Source organism: Pongo pygmaeus, chromosome 16, assembly GCF_028885625.2.
Source record: "Pongo pygmaeus isolate AG05252 chromosome 16, NHGRI_mPonPyg2-v2.0_pri, whole genome shotgun sequence".
NCBI classification, from domain to species: domain Eukaryota; kingdom Metazoa; phylum Chordata; class Mammalia; order Primates; family Hominidae; genus Pongo; species Pongo pygmaeus.
Genome location: NC_072389.2, coordinates 48,692,017 through 48,708,783, shown reverse-complemented (window position 1 = coordinate 48,708,783; position 16,767 = coordinate 48,692,017). Strand labels below are relative to the sequence as shown.

Below are 16,767 nucleotides of genomic sequence, written 5' to 3'. Positions count from 1 at the left end.
TAAACAAGATTCAATTTTTACCATGTCTTATGCATATCTTTATAATATCGATTTTTTGAGTTCATGCTCTGTGTTAGGTCCTGTATTGGACGTTTGGCATATAGTATAATGTTATTTAATCCTATTCTTAAAGCAGCTGTACAATGAAGACATTACATTACTTCCATTGTATAGAGGGGAAAATTGATGGACAAAGAAATTAGATAACTTGCTTTAGAGTACATTGCTAGTAAGTGGCAGAGCTGGCTTTGAACCTGGTCCTAATGACTCTAATGCCTCCTCTTTCATTCTAACTCGTCAGTGCTTCTCAGTCTTCTGCCCCAATATTTCTAAGGTCCAAGGAGAATGTAGAGAACTTCAGGAGTTTTGGGGTGGTAGAAATCGGAGGTGGTTAGAGAGGAGAATGTTAGCTTGAGATGGTTAAAGACTATTGTTTTTTCTTAAATGGTTTTTGGCTGGGCGCAGTGGCTCATGCCTGTAATCCCAGCACTTTAGGAGGCTCAGGCAAGAGGATCACTTGAGCCCAGGAGTTAGAGATCAGCCTGGGCAACCTAGTGAGACCCTGTCTCTACAAAAAAAAAAAAAGGACTGGGTGCAGTAGCTCACACCTGTAATCCCAGCACTTCGGGAGGCTGAGGTGGGTGGATCACCTAAGGTCAGGAGTTTGATACCAGTCTGGACAACATGGTGAAACCTGGTCTCTTAAAAATACAAAAATTAGCCAGGTGTGGTGGCGGGTACCTATAATACCAGCCACTCAGGAGGCTGAGGCAGGAGAATCACTTGAACCTGGGAAGCAGAGGTTGCAGTGAGCCGAGATCGTGCCACTGCACTCCAGCCTGGGTGACAGAGTAAGACTCCATCTCAAAATAAAATAAAATAATAAAAAAAAAAATAGCAGGGCATGGTGGTCTGTGCCTGTAGCCCCAGCTATTCAGGAGGCTGAGATAGAAGGATCACTTGAGCCTGGAAGATTGAGGCTGCAGTGAGCCATGATTGTGCTGCTGCACTCCAGCCTGGTTGATAGAGTGAGACCCTGTCTCAAAAAGAAAAGCTTTTTTGGAGGTGTGTTTTATTTCACACTCTGTGTTTGTATGTAATTTTTTTTTTTCTCAGAAGTCATCAAGTAAAATAAATGCTTTAGAACAAGCTGCAAACCGATGGGCTCATTGTGGCCTGCAGAAGTGTTTTATTTGGCCTACATAGGTGGTAAAATGTTAATATATTTGAATTAATTGACAGAATTTTAGAATGGGGAAATTTCTCATAAAACTTAGACTTCCAGCTTCTGGCATTTCTTGTTTCTATTGGCAACAGTTGGCTGGAGTTATGAGTGGCAGTCACCCTCTTCTTAGATGGAGCATTAGTGCTATGATTTGCCATAGTCACTACAGTTCACTATTGTACTTGGACACTGAGGCCAGGTGTTCTTTTGTCATTTATCATAGTGCTTGTGCTTTTGTTCTGACACCCAGCTGCTTCACTCATCTATGTTATCTTGCTTTGATTTCTGTGGGCATTTAAGTTTATGGTACCTCTTTAAGAACATGTGCCAGGCTTATCTATGTTTTTGTGGCCCAGCATCCTGGTTTGAGCCAGTGGGGACGGGAAGTATGCATGTCCCTCATTGTGAATGAAGCAATGCTATTTGAGAAGTTTCATGCTACTTCTTTTCATGTTAAATAAATGTGCAGGCACTGTGGCATGTGCTTTAAAGGGGCTTTTGCCATTGTGGAGCTTATAATTTAATAGGAGAGACAGATGTTAAATGAGTCATTACATCAATAGCTATTCCATTACAACTGTGATCATTGCAAAGAGGAGAAAAAATACATATAACGTAATCTGAAGGATAAGGGAACACCTCTTTGTGGAATACAATCTAAACAATAAATATGAATTTGTTAGGCATAGTTGAAGGGCTTGGGAGGGCATAGTTGAAGGGCTGCACATTTCTATGTGCAGTATGCAAGGAGGAGCTGTCCAGACAGAATGAACTGTGTGTGCATAGGCCATGAAGCTGGAAAGAATTTGGAGTTGATTCTAAAATAATGAAATCTCTTCAAAACACTTTTTTTTTTTTTTTTGAGATGGAGTCCCACTCTTGTTCCCCAGGCTGGAGTGCAGTGGTGTGATCTTAGCTCACTGCAACCTCTGCCTCCCGGGTTCAAGTGATTCTCTTGCCTCAGCCTCCTAAGTAGCTGGGATTACAGGTGCCCACCACCACTGCTGGCTAATGTTTGTATTTTTAGTAGAGATGGGGTTTCCCCATGTTGGCCAGGCTGGTCTTAAACTCTTGACCTCAAGTGATCCACTTGCCTCAGTCTCCCAAAGTGCTGGGATTACAGGTGTGAGCCACTTTGCCTGGCCAAATCCACCACATTTATTCACATTTCCTGTTTTACTTCTTTTTATGTGTTGTGTGTGCGTGTGTGTATTAAGTTTTACATAGTTTTATCACCTGCGTAGGTTTGTGTCTGCACCACAACAGTCAAGATACAGTTCTAACACCACAAGGATGCTTATTGTTGCCCTTTTATAGCCACACCTACCTCTGTCTTTTGCACCCAAACCCCTGGCAACCATTAGTGCATCCATTCTTCATGTGTAAAATGTCATTTCAAAATATTACATAAAATGGGATCATACAGTCTGTAACCTTTAGTGATTGGCTTTTTTTTTTTTTTTTTTTTTTTTGAGACAGGGCCTCACTGTGTTGCTCAGGCTGGAGTGCAGTGGCAAGGTCATGGTTAGTGCAGCCTCTACCTCGTGGGCTCAAGCAATCCTCCCATCTCAGCCTCGCAAGTAGCTGAGACGACAGGCACATGCCACCACACCCAACTAATTTTTTAACTTTTTGTAGAGGTGGGGTTTTGCTGTATTGCCCAGGCTGGTCTCCAATGCCTGGGCTCAAGCAATCCTCCTGTCTCATCCTCCCAGAATGCAGGGATTACAGGCGTGAGCCACCATGTCCATCCTTGGGATTGGCTTTTTCAATCAGCATAACTTCTGGAGCTCCATCCATGTTTTTGCATGTATCAATAGTTCATTTTTATTGCTGAGTAGTCTTCCATACTGTGGATGTACCACAGTTTGTTTAACCATTCATCTGTTGAAGGACATCTGCGTTTTTTTTTTCTTGTTTTTGACTACTATGAAGAAGCTGTTATAAACATTTATGAACAAGTTTTTCTTTTCTTTTTTTTTTTGAGATGGAGTCTTGCTCTGTCGCCCAGGCTGGAATGCAATCTCAGCTCACTGCAACCTCCACTCCAGGGTTTAAGTGATTCTTCAGCCTCAGCATCCCGAGTAGCTGGGACTACAGCCGTGCACCACCACGCCTGGCTAATTTTTGTATTTTTAGTAGAGGCGGGATTTCACCATGTTGACCAGACTGGTTTTGAACTCCTGACCTCAGGTGATCTGTCTGCCTCGGCCTCCCAAAGTGCTGGGATTATAGGCGTGAGTCACTGCGCCTGGTCATATGTACAGGTTTTTCTGTGAACATAGGTCTTCATTTCTCTAGGATAAATGCCCAGATTTGCAATTGCTGGGTCATGGTAGTTGCATGTTTGTTTTTTTAAGAAACTGCCAAACTTTTCTAGAGTGGCCGTACTGTTTTATAGTCCCACCAGCAATGTATGAGTGATCTAATTTTTTCATCCTCACTGGCATTTGGTGTTTTCACTATGTTTTATTTTAGCCATTACAAGTCTGTAGTGATACCTCATTGTTGTTTCAATTTGCATTTCCCTAATGGCTAATGATGGTGAGGATCTTTTCATGTGCTTACTTGCTGCCTGTCATTTTCTTCAGGGAAATGTCTGTTCATATCTTTTGCCCATTTTCTAATTGGATTGTCTTTTTACTATTGTGTTTTGAGAGTTCTTTATATATTCCAGATACTAGTCTTTTGTAGAATATGTATTTTGCAAATATTTTCTCCCACTCTATCCTTTCTTTCTCTTCATAGGGTTTTTCACGGAGCAATTTTTAATTTTGGTGAGAGCTGTTAAATATTTTTAACAGAATAATATAAGTCATTTACTTTAAAAAGGGCTTATAGGCCAGGTGCAGTGGCTCAGGCCTATAATTTCAGCACTTTGGGAGGCCAAGGCGGGTAGATCACTTGAGCTCAGGAGTTTGAGACCATCCTGGGCATTATGGTGAAACCCCATCTTTACCAAAAATACAAAAAAATTAGCTGGGCATGGTGGCACACATCTGTGGTTCCAGCTACTCAGGAGGCTTAGGTGGGAGGATCGCTTAAGCCTGGGAAGCAGAGGTTGCAGTGAGCCGTGATTGCACCACTGCACTCTAGCCTGGGTGGCAGAGTGAGACCTTGCCTCAAAAATAAATAAATAAGTATAGTAAAAAGGGCTTATAATGAAAAGCAGAGAGTCCTTCCTCACCCTTGCTCCGTTTTCACAAAGGCAACTCTCTTTAACTGTTTATAGTTTTACTTCTTTGGGAGGTTATCTTCCTACCTCTAATGCTATTGTAAAACTATAAATGTGTTTTATATGTAAAGCAATACAATTGAGTTCTGATAATGAAAGATGGGATAACTCAGCAACACCCTCCCAATTTTTGTTTGTTTGTTTTGTTTTGAGACTGAGTTTTGCTCTTGTTGCCCAGGCAGGAGTGCAATGGCATGATCTTGGCTCACGGCAACCTCCGCCTCCCGGGTTCAAGCGATTCTCTTGCCTCAGCCTCCCAAGTAGCTGGGATTACAGGCATGCGCCACCATGCCCGGCTAATTTTGTATTTTTAGTAGAGATGGGGTTTCTCCATGTTCGTCAGGCTGGTCTTGAACTCCTGACCTCAGGTGATCCACCCGCCTCAGCCTCCCAAAGTGCTGGGATTATAGGCATGAGGCACCGCAGCAGTCCTCCCAATTTTTTTGTTTGTTTGTTTTCACCCTCTCAATTTTTGATGATAATTATTTTAATTCTACTGACTCCGTTTACACCTCTAAATAATATATTTAAACCTTTGTTTTCTCTTTCCATCAACTTTAGACAGTGGAGAAAAGTTTAACTTCAGTACTGTTTTTTGTCTGTAATCTGAATTATTTCATGCTTTTTCTGATTCGTCTAATCATTCTACAAATTTTTTTTGAGTATTTTCTTTTTTATTTTTTGAGATGGAGTCTTGCTTTGTTGCCCAGGCTGGAGCGCAGTGGCACCATCTTGGCTCACTGCAACCTCCACCTCCTGGGTTCAAGCGATCCTTGTCCCTCAGCCTCCTGAGTAGCTGGGATTACAGGCAAGTGCCACCATGCCTGGCTAATTTTTGTATTTTTAGTAGAGACGGGGTTTCACCATGTTGGCCAGGCTGGTCTTGAACTCCTGACCTCAAGTGATCTGCCCATCTCGGCCTCCCAAAGTACTTTCTTTTTTTTTTTGATATGGAGTCTCGCTCTGTTGCCCAGGCTGGAGTGCAGTGGCGTGATCTCGGCTCACTGCAAGCTCCGCCTCCTGGGTTCGCGTCATTCTCCTGCCTCAGCCTCCCGAGTAGCTGGGACTACAGGCACCCGCTACCACGCCCGGCTAATTTTTTGTATTTTTAGTGGAGATGGGGTTTCACCATGTTAGCCAGGATGGTCTCGATCTCCTGACCTCGTGATCCGCCTGCCTCGGCCTCCCAAAGTGCTGGAATTACAAGCATGCGCCACTGCGCCTGGCCAAAGTACTTTCTATTGAGTATTTTCTGTGTGCCAGGTGTTCTTGGATTTTGGGGATACAAAGTGATCAGAAGAAATAAAAATCCTAGACTTTAATGTAGCTTACATTCTTGTGTAGGGTATAGCAATATATGATAAATAAGTAAAATATGCAGTACGTTAGATGCTGATAAGGGCTGAAGAGATAAATATAGCAGGGAAGGGGAGAGGAAGCAACAAAGGAGTTGCAAGTTTATATGGGGTGTCTAGGGAGTGCTTCATTGATAGGACATTTGATTAAAAATCTAAGTGAAGCCAAGGCAGGAGGATCTCTTGAGCCCAGGAGTTTGAGAGCAGCCTGGACAACATAGTGAGACCCTGTCTCTACAAAAAATACACAGTAAGCCAGGCATGGTAGTGTGCGCCTGTGATCCCACCTACATGGGAGGCTGAGGTGGGAGGATCACTTGAGCCTGGGAAGTTGAGACTGCAGTGAGCCATGATTGCTTCACTGCACTCTAGCAGTGCAGTGACAGAGTGAGACCATATCTTAAAAAAAAAAAAAAAAAAGTAAGTGTATTTGCTGTTATCTGGGATAAGTGCAATCCATGCATGGAGAATGGCAAGTGCAAAGACCCTGAGGCATGAGTGTCCCTGGAATATTTGAGAAATAGCAAGGAGGTTAGTGTGGCTGTAGTGGAGTGACCAAGAGAAGTGAGAGAAGAGGTCAGAGAAGTCAGAAGGGAGCCAGATTATGTAAGGCATTGTGAGGAATTTGGCTCTTATTTTTAGTGAGATAGGAAGACATTTAAGGGTTTTGAGGAGGGGAAGGACATGATCTGATTTAGATTTTTAACAGTCACTCTGGCTGCTTGATTAAGAATAGACTGAAAGCAGGACAAGGCTAGAGGCAGGAAGACCAACCAGGAAACTATTGACATAATTTAGCAAAATGTGATAGTGGCTGGACCAGGATTGAAGCAGATGGAAGAATGGTGAGATTCTGAGTATTTGAAAAGGGGATTCAAAGATAAATCAGATGTGGAGTGTGAGAGACAAGAAGGAAGTAATAATTATTCCAGGTTTGTTTTGCTTCGAGTAGCTGGGACTACAGATGTATGCCACCGTACCTGGCAGATTCCAAGTTTTTGATTTGAGCAACTAGAGTAATGGAATGACAATTAAGATAGAGAAGACTGCAGGAGGGGAAGTTCAGTTTTAAACATATGAAACATTGTGCTGTCTTTTCAACAACCAGTTGGATGTGTTGAGGAGGTAATTGGACAAGGAGGCCTGGAGCTCCGAGGGAAAAGTCTAGGCCAGAGATTTAAATTGCAGACTCATAAGCAGATAGGTACTATTCTAAACCATGAGTCTGGATGAGGTCATTAAGTGGGTGAATGTAGCTGGAAAAGAGGTCCAAGGACTCACGGAGCCTACCAGCATTTAGAGATCAGGGACATGAGGTAAAAACACCAAAAGAAACTTAAGAAGAACTCAAAGTGTGTTGTTTTGTGCTGTTGTCCTTCATTGCTTCTTTTCTACCATTTGCAATATTTGCTCTTGAACTTTCTTTCCCTCTGTTTCCCAAGGTCATTTATCTGGTCCTTCCAGTTATATAGATAATGTTCTATTTTGTTTTTGTAAAAAATCTTTACTTAGTCTTCTTTCACTTGCTTGGGTCATGGTTCCCAACTTTGCAAATTTATATTTTCACCTCTTTTATGTTTATTAAAGTTAGGCTTAATGCTCTTTTTATGAAATGTTAATTGTGTAGAAAGTTGCAAGGAAGCAAAGTTGTCATCTGTAATCCTGCCACCCAGAGGCTAATTGCTGTAAACATTTTGGCATCTTTTCTCTCTTTTTTTGTTCATTTGATTTATATGGTTGACATCATGTGGAAAGTAAAAGTGTATGTTTGCTGATGTTTTGCTTAAAAACATGAAAATTTTTCCCATGACAATTAAAACTTAACATATTCCCCAAGTTTTTTATTTTAAAAGTTTAAGCCCACAGAAGAAATGAAAGAGTACACATTTGTTCTGTGTGTGTGTGTGTGTGTGTGTGTGTGTTGTACTTTTTTGGGGGGGATGAATTGTTTAAAACTATGTTGCAGACATCAGATTTCTGCTTAATATGATGTCCCCTTAAATACTTCAGCATTCATCACCTAAGAATAAGTACATTATTCTATATAATCATAGTACCGTTATCACACTTAAGAAAGTAATAATTCCATAATATCTAAGTATACAGTTCAGATTTTCCCAGTTGTCTCAAAGATGTCTTTTATCTTGTTTTATTGATTGGTTGGTTGATTGGATCTAAGATCCAATTCAGGTTCACATTTTGTATTTGATTGTTTCACACTTTTCTTTTTTTGGAGACAGACTCATTTTCTGTTGCCCAGGCTGGAGTGCAGTGGGACAGTCTCGGCTTACTGCAGCCTCCACCTCCTGGGTTCAAGCGATTCTCCTGCTTCAGCCTCCCAAGTAGCTGGGACTACAGGCACATGCCACCACACTGGTTAATTTTTTTTTTTTCTGAGATGGAGTCTCGCCCTGTCTCCCAGGCTGGAGTGCAGTAGCGTGATCTTGGCTCACTGCAACCTCCGATTCCCAGGTTCAAGTGATTCTCCTGCCTCAGCCTCCCCAGTAGCTGGGACTAATTTTTTGTATTTTTAGTAGAGACAGGGTTTCACCTTGTTAGCTGGGTTGGTCTTGATCTCCTGACCTTGTGATCTGCCTGCTTCGGCCTCCCAAAGTGCTGGGATTACAGGCGTGAGCCACCGCGCCCAGCCTAATTTTCGTATTTTTAATAGAGACGGGGTTGCACCATGTTGGCCATGCTGGTTTTGAACTCCTAACCTTAAATGATCCACTCACTTTGGCCTCCCGAAGTGCTGTGATTACAGGGATAAGCCACCGTGCCTGGCCTTGTTTCAAACAGTTTTAATGGTGATATAATATTTTATTAACAGATTATGAAATTATTTAATCATTTCCTTAATGCTGAACTTATAGGTTGTTTCTTTTTTTTTTTTTTTTTGAGGTGGAGTCTCACTCTGTTGCCCAGGTTGGAGTGCAGTGGCGGGATCTCGGCTCACTGCAAGCTCTGCCTCCCGGGTTCACGCCATTCTCCTTCCTCAGCCTCCTGAGTAGCTGGGACTACAGGAGCCTGCCACCACGCCCAGCTAATTTTTTTGTATTTTTTAGTGGAGACGGGGTTTCACCATGTTAGCCAGGATGGTCTCGATCTCCTGATCTTGTGATCTGCCCTCCTTGGCCTCCCAAAGTGCTGGGATTACGGGCGTGAGCCACCGTGCGTGGTCGATGTTAACTTATTTTAAAAATATATGGAGTTTGCTTGTGTCCAGTAGTTCAAAGCTGCAGTAAGCTATGATCGTGCCACTGCACTTTAGCCTGGGAGACAGACTCTGTCTCTCTCTTTTTTTTTTTTTTGAGACAGATTCTCGCTCTGTCACCAGGCTGGAGTGCAGTGGCACAATCTCGGCTCACTGCAACCTCCGCCTCCTGGGTTCAAGCAATTTTCCTGCCTCAGTCTCCTGAGTAGATGGGACTACAGGTGCGTGCCACCACACCCAGCTAATTTTTGTATTTTTAGTAGAGACGGGGTTTCACCATGTTAGCTAGGATGGTCTCGATCTCTTGACCTCGTGACCTGCCCGCCTCTGCCTCCCAAAGTGCTGGGATTACAGGTGTGAGCCACTGTGCCCGGCCCAGACTCTGTCTCTTAAAAAAAAAAAAAGTAAAAAATAAAAAGTGTGTGTGTGTGTGTGTGTGTGTGTGTGTGTGTATGTATTTATATACATATATAAGCTCCTTACCTGAATTTTGTTTGGACTCTGTGGTTCTATATATGTATTTTAAGATTTTTTACTAAAATACTTCTGTGAACTTTTAAAAAGTTTTTTGAGCCCCTTTTCTGCTCATCCAATGTATATCTTCTCTTGTCACTTGTCAGTAATTCTTCTGAATGCAAGATTTTTCTACCTCTTCTCAAAAATATAAAATTTGAGTATGTTGGTGCCTTATTTTTTCTTAATTCTGTATAGGATGTTGAATTGTTAATCTTTTAGGTGCTTTTTGTAGAAAGAAGCACTATAAAGGTGAGGTATTTTACTTTTTCAGGTTTGGCTAAGAGATGGTTGGTATGTGTCGGGGGTCAGAGTGCTTTGATTAAAGTGTCCCAAACTATCTGGGAACACATGATTATATCCTTCTGCTGTGTAGTGTTCTGGGAATGTCAGTGGAATCTGCTCCTGCTGTGGAGGAAGAGAAGGGAGAAGAGTTGGAACAGAAGGAGAAAGAGAAGGAAGAAGATACTTCGGGCAATACTACACATTCCCTTGGTGCTGAAGGTAGCCTTGTGCCTTTTTCAGAATAATAGACTGCTCTAACTTCCTTTAATGTGATTGTGCAGATGTCTAAATTTCTCCTTTTTATTGGGTTGCAGATTTCTCATAATTAAATTGAGAGTCATTAAGAAATTTGCTAGTAATGTAAAATGTTCCACCTGATTTGGTGTTCAGGAATTTGTAGTTAATTGGTTAGCCCCCTGTCTGCATATTGAGTTTTCTTCCTGTTGTATTCATTTGTTTTTCAAATATTTTTGGAATGTGTACTTTGTGGGGTGGAAGTACAGTCTGAATTGCTGTGACTGTGGGTGTAGTTTATGATGTACCTTTAGAAAGCAGACGTAGTCTACTTATAAGATTTTATAGTATGAAGTATTTTTACTTTATTACACATTTTCCCCCTTCATCTTTAATGCACTAATTTATTTTTTTATGTTTTATTTATTTTTTTGAGATGGAGTCTTGCTCTGTTGCCCAGGTTAGAGTGCAGTGGCGCAATCTTGGCTCACTGCAAGCTCCGCCTCCTGGGTTCAAGCCATTCTCGTGCTTCAGCCTCCCAAGTAGCCAGGATTACAGGTGTGTGCCACCACACCTGACTAATTTTTGTATTTTTAGTAGAGGTGGGGTTTCACCATGTTGGCCAGGCTGGTCTTGACCCCCCTGACCTCAAGTGATTCACCCACTTTGGCCTCCCAAATGCCGGGATTACAGGTGTGAGCCACCGTGCTCGGCCACATTTATTTTTTATTTTTGAAAAATATGGGGGGTGCACAGGGCTTTGATGTGAAGGACTTAACGGGACCCTCCTTTGCTGAGGACAGCAGCTTGTACACTGCATAATGTTGGGGGATGATACCTAATTTCTTGGCATTTTGTTCCTAGATACTGCCTCATCACAGTTGGGCTTTGGGGTTCTGGAACTCTCCCAGAGCCAGGATGTTGAGGAAAATACTGTGCCATATGAAGTGGACAAAGAGCAGCTACAATCAGTAACCACCAATTCTGGTTATACCAGGCTATCTGATGTGGATGCTAATACTGGTATGAAACATGTTTTCTGGCATTTGGAGTTGTTGTGTTTTCTCCCATATTAGAGGTAGTTATTTTTTCCTTGATAAGTTTTGCAGCTATCCAAATTAATATAATCTAAGTAATTTAGTAAGGTTGAAGAGTTTTCTGGTAAATACTTGTCAATTGTTGGTTTGTGGGCTGAGATTTTCTTTAAGTTATTGGTTACTTTCCTTTATAGACTGATGCCTGTATATATTTGTAAATTGGACTTCTGTTAAAATCTTTGCTTTTTAAAAAACATCTGGGACTGTATCTAGTATTTTGAAAACTTAATTATCTCCATCCTGTCATTTTATAAAACTCTCAGCAATTAAGCACGAAGAACAGTCCAATGAAGATATCCCCATAGCAGAACAGCCCAGCAAGGACATCCCTGGGACAGCACAGCCCAGTAAGGATGTACGTGTTGTAAAAGAGCAAAATCCACCACCTTCAAGGTAAGTCAAACTTTCTAAAAAGGATTTACGGGTTTTGCTGTAGGGTTATACTAATTTCATTTTACCAGATGAAAACATTTTTAGAAATTGTTGGTTTTTAAATTATTTTCCCCTTGTACTGGGCATACTTGTGGTCCATTAGAAACGTTGATTATGAAGTCTCAAGAATCGTTTTTTGTCTGTCTGTCTGTTTGAAACAAAGTCTCACTATGTTGCCCTGGGCTCATGTTATTCTCTGCCCCAGCCTCCCAAGTACTTGGGCCACACTTGACTACTAATCTTATCTTTAGGCATTCTACAAAGACCTTTTTTTATTGATTAAAAAAAAATTTTTGTTGTAGAAATGGAGTCTCACTATGTTGCTCAAGCTCTCGAACTCCTGGGCTCAAGTAATCCTCCTGCCTCAGCTTCCCGAAGTGCTGGGATTATAGGCGTGAGCCACTCTGCCTGGCCTACAATGATGTTTTAAGGCTGCTCTAACTATAAGCATGACTCCGTAATCTTTGGTTGCCACTCCTCCTTTGTGATCTTTGTCTCCAGAGACACTACTTGTCTGTGGGAGGTCTTCTTAGCCTCTCTGGTGTTATGAAGAGTAACATGAATATTATATTTGAAAGCCTGCTGTTTCTATACTTGAGGAGCACCCAGATTGCTTTGGGTTCTTAGGTATCCTGCATCTGGTATTTTATGGTATCGATAGATGTAGGGATTTTCTCAGTTTCTTTAGGCTCTTAACTTGGTAGGAATTGGGGAATATGCCTCTGCTTCATCTCTAGTGAGTTTTATAACCAAAGCTTCGTTACCTCTGGCCAGTAGGTGAAGTTTGAATATGGCAGAAGAAAACTGGGATGCTTCCAGTTTGGGATAGGGGATAAATAAACATTCAGTATTGTTTTGTTATTTCCTTCAATGGAAAGAGTGGGGAGGGAGTGTCCTAAGCAAAGTTGAATATCAAGAGAAATTGTCTTTCTAATGTAAAACACTCAGCATAACAGTGACTTTTTAGGCTTTTCTTTTAGATGCTGCCTTCCATCTAGTTATGCTATTCTGTTTACCCTGGGGAGTGGTAGAACAGATGAATCTCGTAAGTCTCTGGAAAGGGGCCAGGGATGAATGTCTTACACGTGTTAGTATTGGTCTGAAGGAGAATTGGTTTGGGGTTTGGGTACATCAAATGGAAAAGGTCAGCAGAAGATGTGTGTGGCACTAGTAAGGAGGATAATTCACATCAGATGCTTTCCATGGAATGTCATAGTTTGGACTGTTCTCCTTACTGGCATCATTGGGGTCTGGATCAGAATTCTTTATACAGGTCTAGATAACATTATATGTAACAAAAATTCCCCAAGTCACTCATCAGAAATCTTAGAAAGCATGAAGCACAGTATTGAGCAGAGTTGAAGAACGTATTGGCTGTGTGAGAGAGTGAGACAGGTTTTAAAATGGGCTGAGGACTTTTATCACTATAAAGAGTAGTTTATTTCCTTTTTAATAGATAATTATGTAAATTAGAGCTACTGGAATTTTTGAAATTATAAAGAAAAACACACAAAACAGGAAAAGCTTTTTATTTAAAAGCATTTGAACTTAGGAACTTTTTTTCCTGGTGATATGAATTTCCTAGGTCAGAGGACATGCCTTTTAGCCCCAAAGCGTCTCTTGCTGCTATGGAAGCAAAAGAACAGTTGTCTGCACAAGAACTTAGGGAAAGTGGACTGCAGATTCAGAAGTCACCGGAGCCTGAGGTTTTGTCAACTCAGGAAGACTTGTTTGACCAGAGCAATAAAACAGGTACCAAGAGTGATTTGTCGTTACGGCTCTTCTCCAAAAATCTAAACTTTTACTTTAGTTCTGAGGCTACTGGTTAAGTTACAAAGCATTTTATAGGTTTGCAGACTTGTTTGTGATATGGAAGGAAAATGTGTTTCTAGTAATTAGTGAGAAGGGCTTTTTGGGAATAATTTCCATTTAATATTTTGACATAATTTTCTCTCTTTTGGAAATGAGATAGTGAAGAATAGCTAATACAGTAAATTTAGTATTATGGATACTAGCCATTTTCTTTTTTTCTTTTTTTTTTTTTTTTTTTTGAGATGGAGTCTCACTCTGTCACCCAGGCTGGAGTGCAGTGGCGCAATCTCAGCTCACTGCAAGCTCTGCCTCCCGGGAACATGCCATTCTCCTGCCTCAGCCTCCCTAGTAGCTGGGACTACAGGCACCCGCCACCATGCTTGGCTAATTTTTTGTATCTTTAGTAGAGATGGGGTTCCACTGTGTTAGCCATGATGATCTCGATCTCCTGACCTTGTGATCTGCCCGCCTTGGCCTCCCAAAGTGCTGGGCTTACAGGCGTGAGCCACCACACCTGGCTGCCATTTTCTGTTACATGGCTACTATGTCTTCATATCTTCAATATAATATTAAGCTTAGGTTTTTCATATTCATCTGGGTAACAGTTTACTAACTTAATCTGTTTATTAGTTAATCTGACACAGATAGGAATTTAAAATCTAGCAGAAAGGACATAAAACTTAAAAGAATATAACTTGTTTCACGCCTCTTTAACCTCCACCAGTCTTTCATTCCACAGCATCAGAGAGCTAGAAAGCTTGAGTTAATTACCAGCAAAACATATTATGTTGGTTGTAAGGAGGGAAGGGAAGAAGGCTATATTCCTTTGCTATGCTGTGATACAGGTTGCTGTGCAAGACATTCAGAGGGTCACCGAGGAAACTTTGTTGGTCTCTTACTAAAGTTGTAAGGTTTTATTTAAGAAATTCTTTTACACTGGGATTAATATAGTTGATACTCCATCTATTGCTAAGGGGAAGGGACCAACAAGAGACTCTTCATAGTATAAAACAGTAATGGCTGCTCATAAATCCTTTTACTAATGCATTAGTCTTTCGTATCTCCTTTGAGCAGGCCCAAATCTTGAAAACTGCTGCATTTATAACATCAGGTGTCATGTGCATTTTTTTGATTTCTCCCATCTGTATCATGGCATGAGCTTGACTTCACCTAAGGTAGACGTTGGAATAAAAGGCTCACTTGCTGTTTTTTAATAGAAGCATCACAAGAAAGAAGAGCAGCTAAGCAGAAGTATAAGGATTCTGGCTTTTATTTTACTTATTTATTTATTTATTTGAGACAGAGTCTCCCTCTGTCGCCCAGGCTGGAGTGCAGTGGCGCGATCTCAGCTCACTGCAACCTCTGCCTACCAGGTTCAAGTGATTCTCCTGCCTTAGCCTCCCAAGTAGCTGGGATTACAGGCGCACACCACCACGCCCAGCTAATTTTTGTATTTTTAGTAGAGATGAGGTTTCACCATGTTGGTCCGGCTAGTCTTGAACTCCTGACCTCAGGTGATCCGCCTGCCTCAGCCTCCCAAAGTGCTGGGATTACAGGTGTGAGCCACTGCGCCCATCCAGGATTCTGGCTTTTAATCTCCAAGCTTAGATCATGACAGAAAGGACTAAGGAACTCTTCATCAGTTCTTTATTCAAGAAGCCCATTGCGGGGGTGGTTAATGTTCACTCAAGATTTGTGCTGTTGTGGTAGTCCATTCGTTGTACTATAATTAGAAAACAATTTCTGCCCTTTTGGAAATATGGAAGTATGTTGGAAATATGGATATTACTCTTTGCAGTACTGAATGGTTTTTGGCAGCTCAGTACTGTCAATCTGAGAAGTAAGTGCAACTGGAATTTCTTTTTTTCAGTATCTTCTGATGGTTGCTCTACTCCTTCAAGGGAGGAAGGTGGGTGTTCTTTGGCTTCCACCCCTGCCACCACTCTGCATCTCCTGCAGCTCTCTGGTCAGAGGTCCCTTGTTCAGGAGAGTCTTTCCACGTAAGTAAGCCTAAAATAGCTTATGCCAAGGCAGTATGTGCCTGAGAGTCTTAGGCTAAGGCTGAAAGAGGCTAAACTTGCCTGCTAGTCTAGAATTCTTTTTGAAACCAAATGGTAGAACCTATGCGTTAGGGCTTTGGGGATGAAGAACTGTTGAAGGCAGATAAATCTGTTTTCCCATTTGAAAATTTTATAATAGTAGCCCGAAGGTTTCACTAAGAAAGAAAAGGCGCAGTTATTTAGAAAATGTTATACATCCAAAACAAGCATTGTCCTCCTCTGTTTTACTTGCAATTCTTCTCATTTAATAGCAGAGGGTGGAGAATAGGTTGTTGACAGTAGTTGGATTTCTTTATGTTAGGGCAAAGAGGTTCGCTTGTTGGTTTTTTTTGTTTAGTTTTGTTTTCTGATGAAAATGTTCATGGTCTGACTATTATTAGGCAAAAAAATGGAATAATTTTTTTTATGTCTCAAATCTGCAAATGAATTTATTTCCTAGCACTGCTCATTTTGCTTTTAAATCATGATGTCCTTGTGTCTGATTATTCACTTTGCCCTTACTCTCTTTTTGAAAAAGTTCTTATTTTGCAACAGAAATGTCTGGTGTGGGAAATAGTTATTGAAGTATTTTTGGTTCTTCCACCAGCCTCAGGTTGCTGTTTGGGAAAAGTGCTGATAAGTATTTATCTGAATGCCTTAGATATTTTTTCCTGTTAAAAAGTAAAAACAAATACAGAAATGCAAAACTGTGGCTATGGTAAAATAACCTGTGATTCTCTCTTTATATAAAGGAATTCCTCAGATCTTGTTGCTCCTTCTCCTGATGCTTTCCGATCTACTCCTTTTATCGTTCCTAGCAGTCCCACAGAGCAAGAAGGGAGACAAGGTGAGCTCTCTTGATCTGTCTGTTGATCTCAGATTAGAAGAGGAGCAACACTTCTTCTGCCTTGGAAAATATACTACTTTGTACTTTAGAATGCTTGTGACCTACACAATTCGGTAGGACTCATGTTTGTCTAACCTTTAGGGATGTGACCTACTGTAAAGTGCTGTCCTCCTCAGTTCTTTGCTTTTCCTTCCTTCTTTTTTTTTTTTTTTGTCTAACCCATTGAGAGGTGACAGCGTGCTGGCAGTCCTCACAGCCCTCGCTGGCTCTCGGCACCTCCTCTGCCTGGGCTCCCACTTGGCAGCACTTGAGGAGCCCCTTTCTGGTCTGGCCAAGGCTGGAGCCCGCTCCCTTAGCTTGCAGGGAGGTGTGGAAGGAGAGGCGCGAGCGGGAACCGGGGCTGCGCACGGTGCTTGCGGGCCAGCTGGAGTTCCGGGTGGGCGTGGGCTTGGCGGGTCCTGTACTCGGAGCAGCCGGCC

General features: G+C 41.6%; 1 protein-coding gene across 6 annotated transcripts in view; it reads left to right on the top strand.

Annotated features, from left to right (window-relative positions):
* Window positions 1-16,767, top strand: part of TP53BP1 (tumor protein p53 binding protein 1) — a 98,019-nt gene that overhangs the window by 18,703 nt on the left and 62,549 nt on the right. For 4 of the 6 annotated variants that reach the window (XM_063652162.1, XM_063652161.1, XM_063652163.1 and 1 more), the window contains exons 5-11: window positions 2,705-2,749; window positions 9,919-10,046; window positions 10,926-11,084; window positions 11,422-11,551; window positions 13,176-13,342; window positions 15,273-15,402; window positions 16,194-16,288. In XM_063652162.1, coding sequence (XP_063508232.1) covers window positions 2,705-2,749; window positions 9,919-10,046; window positions 10,926-11,084; window positions 11,422-11,551; window positions 13,176-13,342; window positions 15,273-15,402; window positions 16,194-16,288 — 854 coding nt within the window. The remainder of the gene's footprint in view (window positions 1-2,704; window positions 2,750-9,918; window positions 10,047-10,925; window positions 11,085-11,421; window positions 11,552-13,175; window positions 13,343-15,272; window positions 15,403-16,193; window positions 16,289-16,767) is intronic. The other 2 variants (XM_054452174.2, XM_063652165.1) reach the window with 1 other exon arrangement.